This window comes from Pristiophorus japonicus, chromosome 13, assembly GCF_044704955.1.
Source record: "Pristiophorus japonicus isolate sPriJap1 chromosome 13, sPriJap1.hap1, whole genome shotgun sequence".
NCBI classification, from domain to species: domain Eukaryota; kingdom Metazoa; phylum Chordata; class Chondrichthyes; family Pristiophoridae; genus Pristiophorus; species Pristiophorus japonicus.
In genome coordinates, this window is record NC_091989.1 from 17,666,722 (window position 1) to 17,683,466 (window position 16,745).

The 16,745-nt window shown below is 46.6% G+C and overlaps 1 protein-coding gene across 1 annotated transcript in view; it reads right to left on the bottom strand.

The window, feature by feature from the left end:
* Window positions 1-16,745, bottom strand: part of plxna4 (plexin A4) — a 647,412-nt gene that overhangs the window by 36,557 nt on the left and 594,110 nt on the right. The window contains exons 25-27 of the mRNA XM_070897188.1: window positions 13,462-13,621; window positions 6,110-6,213; window positions 744-843 (exon numbers count right to left, since the gene is read on the bottom strand). Of these exons, the coding sequence (XP_070753289.1) occupies window positions 744-843; window positions 6,110-6,213; window positions 13,462-13,621 (364 nt within the window). The remainder of the gene's footprint in view (window positions 1-743; window positions 844-6,109; window positions 6,214-13,461; window positions 13,622-16,745) is intronic.

Consider the following 16,745-nt stretch of genomic DNA (forward strand, 5'->3'; position numbering starts at 1 on the left):
AATTAGCGCAGGTGCGAAAAGGTATGTTTTAAGGAACGTCTTGAAGGAGGAAAGAGAGGCGGAGAGGTTTCGGCAGGAAGTTCCAGAACTTGGAGCCTAGGCAACAGAAGGCATGGGCACCGATGGTTGAGCGATTATAATCAGGGATGCTCAAGAGGGCAGAATTAGAGGTAAAGGTAATTGATCTGAGTGGGAGCAGAAGAGGGCATCTTTCTTCAGGGCTGTTATGCTTTCACAGTCAAACATCCTGCTGACAGTCACTAGGGCCAGACATGAGGCATGGCAACTTGGAGCAAGGTACTGGAAGGCTATCTGTGCCCATGGAACCATTACCTCAGTAAGTCCCCGTCTCCAGGAAAGGGGGGTGAAAGTCAGAGAGAAAGTGTAGGTGCATTTAAGGGGAAGCTAGATAGGTAGATGAGGGAGAAAGGAATAGAAGGCTATGCTGGATGGGTTAAATGGAGTAGGGCAAGAGGAGGCTTGTGTGGAGCATAAGCACCAGCATGGACCAGTTGGGCCAAATGGCCTGCAGATTCTGTGTATGTGTTAATCAGCATTCTGCTGTCTACCTCGGCCACCCCAGCTCCAAAAATGCTACGGCACGGAGTCTCCTCGTGATATCACTCACACCAGCGACCCAAAGGATGGTGGGAAAGGGTGGCGGAGGATGGTATGAGTGCGAGGGGCTGGTGGGAATGTGAGGGGCTGGTGGGAGAGGCCTGTGAAAGGGAGATAGAGCTCACCGTATTTGCTAGCCGAGGTTCGAGAGACAGTTGAATTATTGACAGCGTTGTACGCTGTTGTTTGTTTGGGCACCAGGGCAACCACCGAACCATCTGTCACCTGCAGAGAATTGTTTTATTGGGAGACAAAAAAAAAAGCATGGAAAACTCATTAAACAATTCGAAGACGTTGCTTTTTTAAAAATTACACAGAAAATAATGGCTATCTGGGAGTAATTACCAGTCCCCTGATCAAGGGGATTCAGACTGTTTGCACAGACAACAATGGAGACCCAAGCAAGGATTACAGTCAAGGATTGAGAAGGTTTTATGCAGTTTGTTCTTGCTTATCAGTTGGTACACCAGCAGGAGGCAGCCCGAGACAACAAGGACCTGTGCCTCATACCATTTGTCCCCGTGGTAGCTTACTGGAAAGACTAGAAATTATTCTGGAATAGGCAATAGATTTCCTGCTCACTCATACAATGCTCCAGCAGCTCTGCTTCATTCAGGAGGTGGACTTCTGCCTGCACGGGACAGAGTTCCAGGTGATAATGAGAGGAGATTCCTGAGACTCACTGGTATTCGGGTCACCGCACAACTTTCAAGATGAGGAGGGTGGTGCCATCAGCAAGGAGAAGATGGCCATGTGCAATGACAGCCACACAACCATTGAGGAAGACTCAAGTTAGAGTTGCATGACGCGCACTTCCCTCGGGGACCCCCGTGGAGGGGTCACAATGGGAAGGCAAATGCCCATTCCATCATGAGTTGGCGTTTGGATCCTCCCAGAGACTCGTGCAGCCAGATGTCCAGATATTTCAACAAGGTGATATGCTCTTCAGTGAGTCTGGGGAGCCACACTCGACGCTGTGGGAAACCACAGTATTGCAAGAAAATATTTTGGTCAACACAAGATGCAGACAAAGTATTAAAGACCAATTAGGTCGTTAACGGATAAGTTGGGTGGAGACACCATTGGATTGGGGGAGGGGTGAGAGAGGGAGGTGGGGTGAGAGAGGGAGGTGGGGCTCAGAAATAGTGCATAACTTATCTTAGTCTCCTGCTCCCTGCCCCCACTCATTCTGTCCCAGGATCAGAATACTATGGATCTCCCTGCCTTCTCTTTCCCCCCCCCCCTACACGCCTGGCACCACCTCACCACTGTTCCTGTGATTTATCTCATGTTTGCCTCTATTTCACTTTGGTGGCATCCTGAGCTTTAACCTTTCACTTCGGCTTCTCTGTTTATAAAACAAGGATGAGAATTCTTCACTAATTAGTCAAATTGGCTCTGGAATCAGTCATCTGGATCAGCAAAGCATATGTTGTGCAGTAACTCAAAGCACTGAATGTATTGCAGGGAATCCGGAGCAAATAAAGTCACATTCCACCATCAACGACAAAAACGGCCAAAGCACAATTAGACAAGGGTTGCGTGGTGGCCTCACAGCACTTCAGCTCCACATCCGATGCAGTGTGACAGAAGCAGGGTGTAAAGGTCAGGGTTAAAAGGCTCACATGGAGCACAACGAAACACCTGGGAACTTGTTAGATTTAATGTTTCTGATCTTCCGATTTCCCCATCGCCTTTCTCGTGGCACTAGAACTTAAACGGCATTCGTCTGGTAGTGAACGGAACTCCACAAGAGGTACAGAAAGCTCCATTCTGCTTGGACAGAGAACTGATGTGGGGCTGGTGCTGTTATTCGGGTCTCTCCACCCCGTATCCCTCGAGACAGGTACTACTCTGAGACCAGCACCCAGGTATAACAACATTGTTCGTCTGACATTTCTCCTTGGAGCAGAGAAGGTTAAGAGGGGATTTGTCAAATATGTTCAAAATCATGAATGGCTTTGACAGAATAAATAAGGAAAAACTGTTTCCAGTGGCAAAAGGGTCTGTAACTAGATTTAAGGTGATTGTTAAAAGATCCAGGGGCAACATGAGGAAACATTTTTTTTACGCAGGAAGTTGTGACTTGGAATGCGCTGCCTGACAGGGTGGTGGAAGCAGATTCAATAGAGGCGCTCAAAAGAAAATTGGATAAATACTTGAAGAGGAAAAATGATAGTGCTATGGGGAAAGAGCAGGGGAGAGGGACTAATTGGATAGCTCTAGCAAAGACCTGGCACAGGCATGTTGGGCCGAATGGCCTCCTTCTGTGCATTAGCCGTCTATGATTCTACGAAAATGGATAGTTGGGGGGAAGTGCTTTAGGATGTTTAACAGGAGGCTATCAATGTTGATGTAAGCAGCATTGGACTAGTCAGCACGGACACAGAAGCAATGAGACACACTCGTGAATGTACTGGAATTCTCCGGGGAGGGTAACTCAGTGACTGTAATTTACAGAAAGGATTACAGGCACTGATCCAATATTGTGATTCAGAGGATGTATAAACTAAAATATTACTCTCGCAGTTTATAGCTATGACTGGATTGGTACATGTAATCAGCTCACAGCTTCATGTGATCTTAGCAATTTCCCTCTATCGCTCATTATATATATATTTTTATATACATATATATCAAATCCTGTTTGTTACGACTATTGTCTGTTGGCATAATTTAGTCATGCAGTTGCGGCATTGGTATTACCTAGATGTGATACTTAAATTGTTAAAGGTAATGCACATTCGCCTCTGAGTCAGAAGGTTATGGGTTCAAATCCCACTCCAGGGACTTGAGCACAAAAATCTATACTGACACTCCAGTGCAGTGCTGAGGGAGTGCTGCACTGTCAGAGGTGCCGCCTTTCGGATGAGACATTAAACCGAGGCCCCGTCTGCTCTCTCAGGCGGACGTAAAAGATCCTACGGCACTATTTCGAAGAAGAGCAGGGGAGCTCAGGTCCAACTACCTTTTTGGCAAAATGTGTCAAACATAACCACGAGCAAAGGCTGAGGTAGATTTGCTGGGATTATATTGAATGTCACGTCATAGTTATTTCCTACAGCACTTTTCACATCCCTCTCCCAGAGGGTTGTGAATTTGTGGAATTCTCTGCCCAAGGAAGCAGTTGAGGCTAGCTCATTTAATGCATTCAAATCACAGATAGATAGATTTTTAACCAATAAGGGAATTAAGGGTTACGGGGAGCAGGCGGGTAAGTGGAGCTGAGTCCACGGCCAGATCAGCCATGATCTTGATGAATGGCGGAGCAGGCTCGAGGGGCTAGATGGCCTACTCCTGTTTCTAATTCTTATGTTCTTATGTTCTTATTTATCGATAACATAGAATTACACAGAACTTAAAGCACAGAAACAGGTCATTTGGCCCAACTGGTCCGTGCCAGTGTTTATGCTCCACATGAACCTCCTCCCACCCTACTTCATCTAAGCCTATCTGCATATCCTTCTATTCCTTTCACCCTTGCGTATTTACCTAGCTTCCCCTTAAAGGCATCTATGCTATTCGTCTCAACCACTCCACGTGGTAGCGAGTTCCACTCTCTGGATAAAGAAGTTTCTCCTGAATTCTTCATTGGATTTATTAGTGACTATCTTAAAACCCCTATTGTCATAAAGCAGCAAATTCACCAACTCAATCATGAGCAATGTCACAAGAGATCTGCTCGTATAATATGTATCTATAGTACCATTTCCCAGAGAGCAAAGGTTGATGCCTTTAACATAGTGAAATGACCCAAGGTGCTTCACAGGAGTATTATATGATAAAACAATTTGACACCGAGTCGCATAAGTAGAAATTAGCGCAGGTGACCAAAAGCTTGGTCAAAGAGATAGGTTTTAAGGAGCATCTTGAAGGAGGAACGAAGAGGTTGAGAGGTGGAGAGGTTTAGGCAGGTAATGATACAGTGTAATGTATGCACCTGTGACTATGCTCACAGGTTTGTACAAAATAGTTGTAGAGCTGTTGCGGGCCAAGGTGAGGCTGCGGGCCAAGGTCCAGGCAGCGGGCGGTCGAGGGGATCGAGGGGTTCAGCCCGACTGCCTGCCTCTCTTCCGTGACTACGCCTTCCGCGAGAGGTGGGCACCGGAAGGACTGGAGTGTACCAACACCCCCGACAACCACATTTTAATTTGATTTGATAAGGTTGCATTGTTAATTTGTGGGTTTTGGTGCCCTTACTAAAGGGGGCACTTTGATTTAATTTTATACAAAAATAGTTGTAGAGCTGTTGCATTATGAGTGGCTTAGCCAGTCACGTGATGTTCACAAGGCTCAATAAAAGTTGGGTCTAGGTCATCCACAATGAGTTATGCAGTTGTGAGCCTAGTGGATGAACGAGTAATGTGTAGTGTGATTGTTAAAGCTTTGATAATAAACCAACTCGGTCTTAAGAATTCATATCAACACATTACTACTAAGCAAAGAACCCATGAAGCAAATACATTACAATAAGGAACTCTCATGTTAAGCACTGCACAGGTCAGATATAAAGTGAAGGTCTCGCTGTTTTGTTGCAACAACATGCCTTACAATATCAGCTGAAGTGCCACCTATTTGTGCCAAATCACAGGGAGTTTGGGCACTAGGTTGGGACTGCCCAAATGCTTCAATGCCCTGAGGTGGAAGACATGCCTCCCATTGGTCTAGTCTTGGCGTAAAGCCAGAGCTCAGGGATGGAGGGGTGGCAGGATCGCCCACCGTACCGTCCACACCTCCAGCACAAAGTATGAAATAAAATGGCCAAGTTTCAAGTGATAATAATAATAATAAACATGGACTTCAGCCAGTCCACCATGTCCCCGTGCTCATTCGGTACACTCACTCCAAGCAGAAATAAGTCAGCATTATTCATATCAACTCTTTGCACCTGGAGTCAAGTGTCTTATCTTTATTTAAATTGATTACATCCTGATAGAAAGCCTTGTGGACATGGCCATCAAGCTAAGCTTCATTCTTTATTTGCAGACCCTCGACTGCTGCAAGACAGTGAATTACATATATATATGCAGGCAAGCATTAATATCACTGATAGAAAACTAAAACCTATCATTTTCAATATAGGAGCCCCCTGTACTGCCAGAGTGCCAGCAGCCTCGGAGATTTTGACAGGATTTGTCAAGGATAACTTGCCCTCTCCAATGAAAGAATTAACTCCTGTCTTCATTATCTCATCTCCGATCCAATCAATTTCTAATCTGTTTTCCCTTTCCACCTCCGTGCTGACAGTCAACACTGTGACATTTAATTTAACACCAGTGTGGGCCAAAGTCAAATCGCTAACTTAGCAGTTGATGCCTTATCTCCCAAATTATTTGCACCTTAATGAAGAAAGGACATTTCTATCAGCGGGAGGAATCTGCAATCCGCACAAGGGAGGCAACTAGCCCGAGCGATCCAATTCTGCCTTCTCGGACTCTCACAAAAGGGGTGATTGACAGCTGACCCAGAAGAGTCATCTCATCCGCCTCACCTGATAATGCGCCAGTGTGTTCAGCCTCTTCCAGTCATTCTCTATCTTCGTGGTGACATCTTCGTCCTGCAGAATCACCCTGGCCATCCTGCCCTGTCGCCACTCTGTCAGGTTGAAAGTTAACGGTCGTGGGCCCAGTCGGGATGGTGCAGAGACAGGGCGGGGGGAGGGGGAGAGAAAATGTAAAAAAAACAAGTGAGAGAGAGCAAGTAAATGAAATCGCACAGCCTATTCTGCCTTGCATCGCGGATCAATGGGGCTTCATTAACAAGCACTTCATTCAATGGAGGAGGAAGTCACAACTACGCAAAGATAAGGACGAAATCTCTTTCAGTTCAAAAGCTGCCTGTAAATGGTTTCATTGACTCTGAACAGAAGGTTGACCTTATTGTGTTTTACATTAGAGGCGGCCCAAGTTGTATAATTTCTTTCCGCAAGTGTGAAGGTTAAACGAAAACAGCAGTTAGCATTGTCGGAAGCTGCTACATTTATGATGCGTGGGTTTTCAATTATTTTTTCCCCCCCGATTCCATCTTCACTGCGCCCCCCGCCCCACCCGCAGCGAGTAGGCGGGACCTCGTACTGCGTTATTGTTTCACGGCCACCCAGCATCTCGCCCAAATGGACAATCTTCACGAGTCAGCCCAGACCATGGCTCTCGGCAAAATGTATCACCATGTATTCAACCTTGTCTTCAAATTCCTTCATGCCCTCGCCCCTCCCCACCTCTGGAACTTCTTCCAGCCCTATACCCTCCAATATATCTGCGCTCCTCGAACTCTGTCCTTTTGACGGCCACCATTAGCGGCTGTGCCTTCAGCTGCCTGGGCCCTAAGCTCTGGAATTCCCTCCTTAAACCTCTCTGCCTCTCTACCTCTCTCTCCTCCTTAAAACCTACCCCTTTGACCGAGCACCTGTCCTAACATCTCTTTTTGTGGCTCAGCGTCAAATTTTGTTTGATCAACAGTCCTGTGAAGCGCCGTGGGATGTATTACTCAGTTAAAGGCGCTGTATAAATGCAAGTTGTTTTTGGTACGGAAGGGCTGAGCCCAATCCATTCCCACTCAACGCCAACACACACACACACACGTGCGCACATGCACATAGAAAATAGGAGCAGTAGTAGGCCATTCGGCCCTTCGAGCCGGCACCGCTATTCAATATGATCATGGTTGATCCTCTATCCCAACACCTTTCTCCCAATACCCCTTGATGCCTTTTGTGCCTAGAGAACATACATTCCGGGTGTGGTTATTGGGTTAGCAGAAGCGGGAATTTGTCTCCTTCCTCGCCCAGGGGCACTGAGGCCAACTGCCCCCCCCCCCACCGCCCCCCGCCAAGATCGGCTAAGGTAGTGCAGACCAAACATCGAAGCCAGAACCTTGCTGGGGTATACGGCTCCCCTCCACACGAGGCAATGCATTTATCAGCTGAGCCCTGAGCAGAGTTTATTCTGATCAGAGAACCGGTGTCGAGTGCCTCACACAGTTGGTGAGCTTTCAAGCTCAGATTGCGATATTGTTTGTTTTATTTCCCACTGGAAAGTTGTAGTGTGTTCATTAGCTGGGCCCGTTGCCTGTTGTTTTACACATTTTATCTTTTCCAGCCGTTTCCCTGATAACTAGGCTACCAAAAACCTATCAATAGAATGGTGTCAGCTGTGGCTCAGTGAGTTGCACCCTCGAGTCAGACGGTTGTGGGTTCAAGTCCCACTCCAGAGACTCGAGCACAGTATCTGGCTGACACTTCAGTGCAGCACTGGTCCTGTTCGACCAGACTTGAAATAATTGGATTTTGCGGGATGTGTCTGTCTTTTTGTTATTGAAGCTAACCTCGTCGTTATTTATCAAGTGAGAAAGTCTGGAGCTAGAACAAGCCACAAAACCTGCTCCATCGAGAGTCCATGTCTAATTACCCCAACATACAAAGCCAGTAATTTTTCCCACATTGCAACAGTGACTACACTCCAAAATTACATCACTGGCTGTAAAGCGCTTTGAGACGTCCGTTGGTAATGAAAGGTGCTATATAAATGCAAGTCTTTCATTTAAAGAAGGTCCAACCAGAGAGACAAGAGAGCTATGCCCCATTGAATGACTAGGCCTGTGCTTTCTGGACACATGGTGCCCCATCAGCTCTGGGCCCTGTCGATTTTTGGGGAGGGGCATGGGGTGGAGTGAGAGTGACATCAGCAAGTCAATCATGAAATCAGCCTGGGGTGATCTTGATTCAGCTGCTAGTGAGCCTGGTTCTAATACAGCACCTTCACAAAATCACAGAAATTTACAGCACGGAAGGAGGCCATTGCGACCCATCGTGTCCACACCGGCCGACAAAGAGCTATCCAGCCTCATCCCACTTTCCAGCTCTTGGTGCATAGCCCTGTAGGTTACGGCACTTCAAGTGCACATCCAAGTACTTTTTAAATGCGATGAGGGTTTCTGCCTCGACCACCCTTTCAGGCAGTGAGTTCCAGACCCCCACCAGCCTCTGGGTGAAGAAATATCCCCTCTAAACCTCCTACCAATTACTTTAAATCTACCGTATATACTCGCGTATCATGCGACTTTTGAAGACCTAAATTGTAACCTAAATTTGGGGGGTCGCATGATACGCGAGATACAAAATTTGCGGGTATGAAGTGCTGGCCAAGATTAGGCTGTTAGGCTGTTAAGCAGACCGTATCCACGCTGAATCTCGGCAGGTATCTCCTGGGCTGGATTGCAGCCTCTATTGTCGCTTGTACTGTATCTTTGCTGTGGTCTAGAGATCGCCACCCACAACTCCCTCTGAAGTTTGCTGCATTATTAGAGGCTCCATCTATCTCAGCCCATGCTTCTTTTACCCGCAAACACAGTAGAGGCTGTGGCTGAACGACGCTAGTCAAGTCAGCTGGAATGATTGCAACATCGGTGTTCGATTCGCGAACAGCTTTCACAGCAGAATCCACTCGATGTTTCATGATTCGGTTGTTAAGGTCTGTATATTCGATCGTTGTTATGTGTTAGGGTACTTGTTACGTGTTGGGTACTTGTTAAACTTGTTTGAAAGCCGAGCCTAGTGGCATCTGGTATCTCAAAAAAGTGACTCGCATGATACATGAGATATATGATAAAATCATGTTTTGGGGACGAAAATTTAGGGGTCACATGATACGCGAGATCGTAGGATACGCGAGTATATACGGTATGTCCCTGGCTGATGATCCCTCTGCTAAGGGAAATAGGTCCGTCCTATCCACTCTATCCAGGCCTCGCTTAATTTTATACACCTCAATAAGGTCTCCCCCTCAGCCTCCTCTGTGCCAAAGAAAACAACCTCAGCCTGTCCAATCTTTCCTCAGAGCTAACATTTTCCAGTCCAGGCAACATCCTCATAAATCTCCTCTGTACCCTCTCCAGTGCAATCACATATTTCCTGTAATGTGGTGACCAGAACTGCAGGCAATACTCTAGCTGTGGCTGAACGAGTGTTTTATACAGTTCAAGCATAACCCTCCCTGCTCTTATATTCTATGCCTCAGCTAATAAAGGCAAATATTCCATATGCCTTCTTAACCACCTTCTCTACCTGTCCTACTAATTTCAGTTGTCTGTGGACATGCACTCCAAGGTCCCTTTGTTTCTTCTCAGTGTCCTACCGTTTAATGTGTATTCCCTTGCCTCGTTAGCCCACCCCAAATGCATTACCTCATGCTTCTCATGATTGAATTCCATTTTGCCAATGTTCTGCCTACCTGCCCATTGATATCTTCCTGCAGTCTACAGCTTTCTTAATTATGTCTGTAATGTACTTATGAATGACTCCACGAGGCAATGTGTTGTACTCAAACTGGAGTGACCTTGGTCCTTTATTCCTAACTCCAGAGTGAGGCAGCCGCTTGGTGGCTCCCCTTTTATACAGCCCCTGCCACCAGGGCAGGAAACCCCAGTCTCCACCAGCTGCACCCTCTAGTGGTGCCAGCATAAGAACATAAGAACATAATAATTAGGAACAGGAGTAGGCCATCTAGCCCCTCGAGCCTGCTCCGCCATTCGACAAGATCATGGCTGATCTGGCCGTGGATTCAGCTCCACTTGCCCGCCTGCTCCCCATAACCCTTAATTCCCTTATTGGTTAAAAATCTATCTATCTGTGATTTGAATACATTCAATGAGCTAGCCTCAACTGCTTCCTTGGGCAGAGAATTCCACAGATTCACAACCCTCTGGGAGAAGAAATTCCTTCTCAACTCGGTTTTAAATTGGCTCCCCCGTATTTTGAGGCTGTGCCCCCTAGTTCTAGTCTCCCAGACCAGTGGAAACAACCTCTCTGCCTGTATCTTGTCTATCCCTTTCATTATTTTAAATGTTTCTATAAGATCACCCCTCATCCTTCTGAACTCCAACGAGTAAAGACCCAGTCTACTCAATCTATCATCATAAGGTAACCCCCTCATCTCCGGAATCAGCCAAGTGAATCGTCTCTGTACCCCCTCCAAAGCTAGTATATCCTTCCTTAAGTAAGGTGACCAAAACTGCACGCAGTACTCCAGGTGTGGCCTCACCAATACCCTGTACAGTTGCAGCAGGACCTCCCTGCTTTTGTACTCCATCCCTCTCGCAATGAAGGTCAACATTCCATTCGCCTTCCTGATTACCTGCTGCACCTGCAAACTAATTTTTGGGGATTCATGCACAAGGACCCCCAGGTCCCTCTGCACCACAGCATGTTGTAATTTCTCCCCATTCAAATAATATTCCCTTTTACTGTTTTTTTTCCCAAGGTGGATGACCTCACATTTTCTGACATTGTATTCCATCTGCCAAACCTTAGCCCATTCGCTTAACCTATCGAAATCTCTTTGCAGCCTCTCTGTGTCCTCCACACAACCCGCTTTCCCACTAATCTTTGTGTCATCTGCAAATTTTGTTACACTACACTCTGTCCCCTCTTCCAGGTCATCTATGTATATTGTAAACAGTTGTGGTCTCAACACCGATCCCTGTGGCACACCACTAACCACCGATTTCCAACCCGAAAAGGACCCATTTATCCCGACTCTCTGCTTTCTGTTCGCCAGCCAATTCTCGATCCATGCTAATACATTTCCTCTGACTCCACGTACATTTATCTTCTGCAGTAACCTTTTGTGTGGCACCTTATCGAATGCCTTTTGGAAATCTAAATACACCACATCCATCGGTACACCTCTATCCACCATGCTCGTTATATCCTCAAAGAATTCCAGTAAATTAGTTTAACATGATTTCCCCTTCATGAATCCATGTTGGGTCTGCTTGATTGCACTATTCCTATCCAGATGTCCCGCTATTTCTTCCTTAATGATAGCTTCAAGCATTTTCCCCACTACAGATGTTAGACTAACCGGCCGATAGTTACCTGCCTTTTGTCTGCCCCCTTTTTTAAACAGAGGCGTTACATTAGCTGCTTTCCAATCCGCTGGTACCTCCCCAGAGTCCAGAGAATTTTGGTAGATTATAACGAATGCATCTGCTATAACTTCCGCCATCTCTTTTAATACCCTGGGATGCATTTCATCGGGACCAGGGGACTTGTCTACCTTGAGTCCCATTAGCCTGTCCAGCACTACCCCCCTAGTGATAGTGATTATCTCAAGGTCCTCACTTCCTGTGACCAGCAATTTTTGGCATGGTTTTTGTGTCTTCCACTGTGAAGACCGAAGCAAAATAATTGTTTATGGTCTCAGCCATTTCCACATTTCCCATTATTAAATCCTCCTTCTCATCTTCTAAGGGACCAACATTTACTTTAGTCACTCTTTTCCGTTTTATATATCGGTAAAAGCTTTTACTATCTGTTTTTATGTTTTGCGCACGTTTACTTTCGTAATCTATCTTTCCTTTCTTTATTGCTTTCTTAGTCATTCTTTGCTGTCGTTTAAAATTTTCCCAATGTTCTAGTTTCCCACTAACCTTGGCCACCTTATATGCATTGGTTTTTAATTTGATACTCTCCTTTATTTCCTTAGTTATCCACGGCTGGTTATCCCTTCTCTTACCGCCCTTCTTTTTCACTGGAATATATTTTTGTTGAGCGCTATGAAAGAGCTCCTTAAAAGTCCTCCACTGTTTCTCAATTGTGCCACCGTTTAGTCTGGGTTCCCAGTCTACTTTAGCCAACTCTGCCCTCATCCCACTGTAGTCCCCTTTGCTTAAGCATAGTACGCTCATTTGAGACACTACTTCCTCACCCTCAATCTGTATTACAAATTCAACCATACTGTGATCACTCATTCTGAGAGGATCTTTTACTGGGAGATCACTATTATTATTCCTGTTTCATTAGACAGGACCAGATCTAAGATAGCTTGCTCCCTTGTAGGTTCTGTAACATACTGTTCTAAGAAACAATCCCGTATGCATTCTATGAATTCCTCCTCAAGGCTACCCCGTGCGATTTGACTTGACCAATCGATATGTAGGTTAAAATCCCCCATGATTACTGCCGTTCCTTTTTCACATGCCTGCATTATTCCCTTGATTATTGTCCGCCCCACCATAAAGTTATTCTTTGGGGGCCTATAAACTATGCCCACTAGTGACTTTTTCCCCTTACTATCTCTAATCTCCACCCACAATGATTCAACATTTTGTTAATTAGAGCCAATATTGTCTCTCACAACTGCCCTGGTATCATCCTTTATTAACAGAGCTACCCCACCTCCTTTCGCTTCTTGTCTATCTTTCCGAATTGTCAGATACCCCTGTATGTTTAATTCCCAGTCTTGGCCACCCTGCAACCACGTTTCTGTAATGGCCACCAAATCATACCCATTTGTAATGATTTGTGCCGTCAACTCATTTACTTTATTTCGAATGCTGCGTGCGTTTAGGTAGAGTGTTTTAATACTAGTTTTTAAACCATGATTTTTAGTTTTGACCCCTCCTGCAGCCCCTTTATATTCATACATACTGTCCCTTCCTATCACCTTGTGGTTTACACTTACCCCAGTGCTACTCTGCTCTGTTGCCTCCTGCCTTTTGCATTCTTTCTTGGGGTCCTGTTCATCTGAGCTCTCACCCACTCTAACTAACTCAGAGCCCTCTCCTGGGTTCCGAATACTCCTCGCATTGAGGCACCGAGCATAGTATATACACAGTGTAAACCTTATTGAAAGTACATCAGGTAAACAAGTCTCCATCTTATGCAACGATACAGTGACTACGCAGAGAGTATAACTATAGGCTGCATATATAACATTCTTATTCATGACCAACCACACAGCCACGACGTCACAAGAACGCGGTTACCGCATGCAAGAGCTGGAAGTCACACCCTGGGACAGTGCGTGGTGTCTGGGGCACGCTGTCCTCAGTGATGGTCCTTACCCAAGTCCATGTCAGCGGCTTTTGGTCTGTGGGAGCAGGGTAAATTCTTGAAGATGGCATCTAAAATCTTCTCCTTGACCTGGGTGATAGTGTCACAGTTCAGGGTCTTTGTGGAGACTTCAGGGCTGTTCTCGTTATCTGGATTCACACAGTTCAGAACCTGAAGAGACACAAAACAAATAAAATATTACAGGAGAAATCACAAGAGCGGTAAAACACAGTTAAGATTACTTTTTCAATAATTCTTTAGTTATGGGCGTCACTGCCTGGGCCAGCATTTATTGGCCACCCCCAGTCACCCTTGACAAGGTGTGGTGAGCCTTCTTCTTGAACCGCTGCAGGTCATGTGATGAAGGCATTCCCACAGTGCTGTTAGGTAGGGAGTTCCCGGACTTTGACGGAACGATGAAGGAATGGCCGATATATGCCCAAGTCAGGTTGGTGTGTGAATTGGAGGGGGACTTGGGAAGTGATGGTATCCCCATGTATCAGCTGCCTCTGTCCTTCTAGGTGGTGGAGGTCGCGGATTCGGGAGGTGCTGCCGAAGAAGCCTTGGCGAGTTGCTGCAGTGCATCCTGCAGATGGTACACACTGCAGCCACGGTGCACCGGTGGTGGAGGGAGTGCATGTTTAAGGTGACGGATGGGTATCACCATTGCAGGAAATGCGAATCAGGCTAAGCATGTGTATCAAAGTGGTGTGGGAGTCAGATGGATCATTTTCTGAGCTCAAGCTCCAGATGGGAGCCTCCCCCATTGAGGGTGTGTACTGAGAATTTGCAGTGCCCGATTTGGACACCATAAATGGTGAAGAAGCACACACATCCCAAAACAGAAATAAGAAGATAAGAACATAAGAAATAGGAGCAGGAGTAGGCCATTTGGCCCCTCGAGCCTGCTTCACCATTTAATACGATCATGGCCGATCTGATCTTGGCCTCAACTCCACTTCCCTGTCCGCTCCCCATAAATGGGGCCGAGGCTGGTCAACAGGCAGACTGACATAAGGACACCTGGCGAAACAAAGAGAGAGTGGCAGGTACACAGGGAAGGGGAGAGAGAGATGGCCAACATGACCAATAGGAGAGATACAGGTAGATGATGGGGCAGAAAGCAATGGAATGGTCTGAAATATAGACACACAAAACCAAAGAGAAAGGCTGAGAGAGGAGGAGGGAGATAAAGACAGTGACAGAAAAATATTTAGATAGAGAAATAAAGACAAAAAAAGGTAATAAAAAGGTTCTAAGTGTGTTGGTGCAACACTCTTTGTAAACAACCACAACTTGTATTTATATAGCACCTTTAACGCAGTGAAACCTCCCAAGGTACTCCATAGGAGTATTATAAGATGAAAAATTTGACACCAAGCCACAAAAGGAGAAATTAGCACAGGTGACCAAACGCTTGGTCAAAGAGGTATGTTTTAAGGAGCGTCTTGAAGGAGGAAAGAGAAGTAGAGAGGCGGAGAGGTTTAGGCAGGGAGTTCCAGAGCTTGGGGCCCAGGCAACAGAAGAAACGGTCACTGATTATAATCAGGGATGCTCAAGAGGGCAGAATTAGAGCTGAGACATCTCGGGGCGGTTGTGGGGCTGGAGCAGATTACGGAGATAGGGAGGAGCGAGGCCATGGAGGAATTTGAAAACAAGGATGAGAATTTTGAAATCGAGGCGTTGCTTAACCGGTCAACTCAGTCATACATGTGACCCGCACACATTGCTAATGGTGCTTGCGGAAGAAATTAAGCCTTTACTGTGAAAGCTCTGAGCAGGTCGACAGCGTTCAGGCACTGTTGCTATTAAATAAAAACTTTCTTTCATTTTCCATATCAGTCATTTTCAGCACCAGCAATTTCCTGCACAGATTTCAACTCTGCACCTGCCCCTTCTCCTCCTCCTCCCACAAACACATTTAATATGCTGTCGCTGTGTGACACTGACACAAGAATGACAAAGCTGCCAGTTCACTGCCTCACTTACCAGCTCACGCTGCCAGTTTTGAGTCAAGAGCTTCTCAGTGGCCCAACTTGTGCCCAAGGCCATGCCAGCATGAAGTGCCAGTGTGCGCCAATGCATCCCATCTCACCTCGTGTGCTCAGGGACAAGCGAGGCATCACCTATCCACCCCAAGACCACGTGCTGCTCGCGCGGCACTACTGCTCTTAATTTTGAACAATGTCACGCCAACAGAAACCATGCTTGTGGAGCAGGGAGACAGTGAGAGCTATCAGGTAAAGAAACAGGGAGCACAAGCCGAGAGATCCAGAATTATAGGCACAACCTTCAGGGTAAAAAGTACTGTCCGTCAGGAGGAAATGTGATGGAAAGAAGGGTTTAAATAAAATGTAGGCCCCAACTGGGGATCATCAACAGATTCATTAGCGGCAGGCCTGAAGTCAAGGCATGAACCCATAGGGGGAGAAATTCCGTGTGTGGGGGAGAAATTCATCAGCTTAGCGCCTCCCGTTAGTGCCTGGGCGGGGGGGGGAGGGGGTGCTAATTGAGCACTGGGGGGGGGTTTAGCGATCGGGTGCCCCCGAACTTCAGTGCCGGTTTAGTGCTGGCGCTAACACTTACCACCTGGGCCTCTAGCACCTCGCACATCATGACGTCATAAAGCAACGGAGCGCCCTGTTACCGCTCCGGATACGAAATTGGCTCCCGCCCCCCCGCTGTATCGCCGGGCGTCAACAACGGCAGCAAGAGGAGGCGCTGTGAACTCGGCTGGCCGCTTGGACAGCGCTAAGTAAAGGGAATGGTTTTTCAGGTAGGCCAAACTTTATTATTTGCACCAGTCTGGTGCTTGCTCAAAGCTTTTGATGTTTCATTGCTGCGAGATGTCCAAGCCTTCCACTTTGTGAGTGTGTTTGGGGCTGTGATGGCAGTCACGCAGGTCGCCTTGCAACGCAGAACTGCCGACAAGTAGGTTGTGCACCATCCTTGGCCCTTCCCTTTAAACGAGGGAAGCAACCGCTGCAAATTGTTCAGCGCTCTGCCGCTACTGTCTCCTCTTGCACTTTAGCACCCTAAGAGAAATGGTTAGCGCTGAATTTCCCGGCAGGAGAGGATCATTTGCGCCTGGTGCTATTTTTTCTACTTTTCAAAAGTTAGCGCAGGATGCTACAGAACTTCGCGCCCATAAACCATTGTCTTTTCAGATCATAGAATCTTACAGGACAGAAGGAGGCCATTCGGCCCATCGTGCCTGTGCCGGCTCTTCGGTAGAGCGATCCAATTAGTCCCATTCCCCTGCCCCTTCCCCATAGCCCTGCAGTTTTCTCCCCTT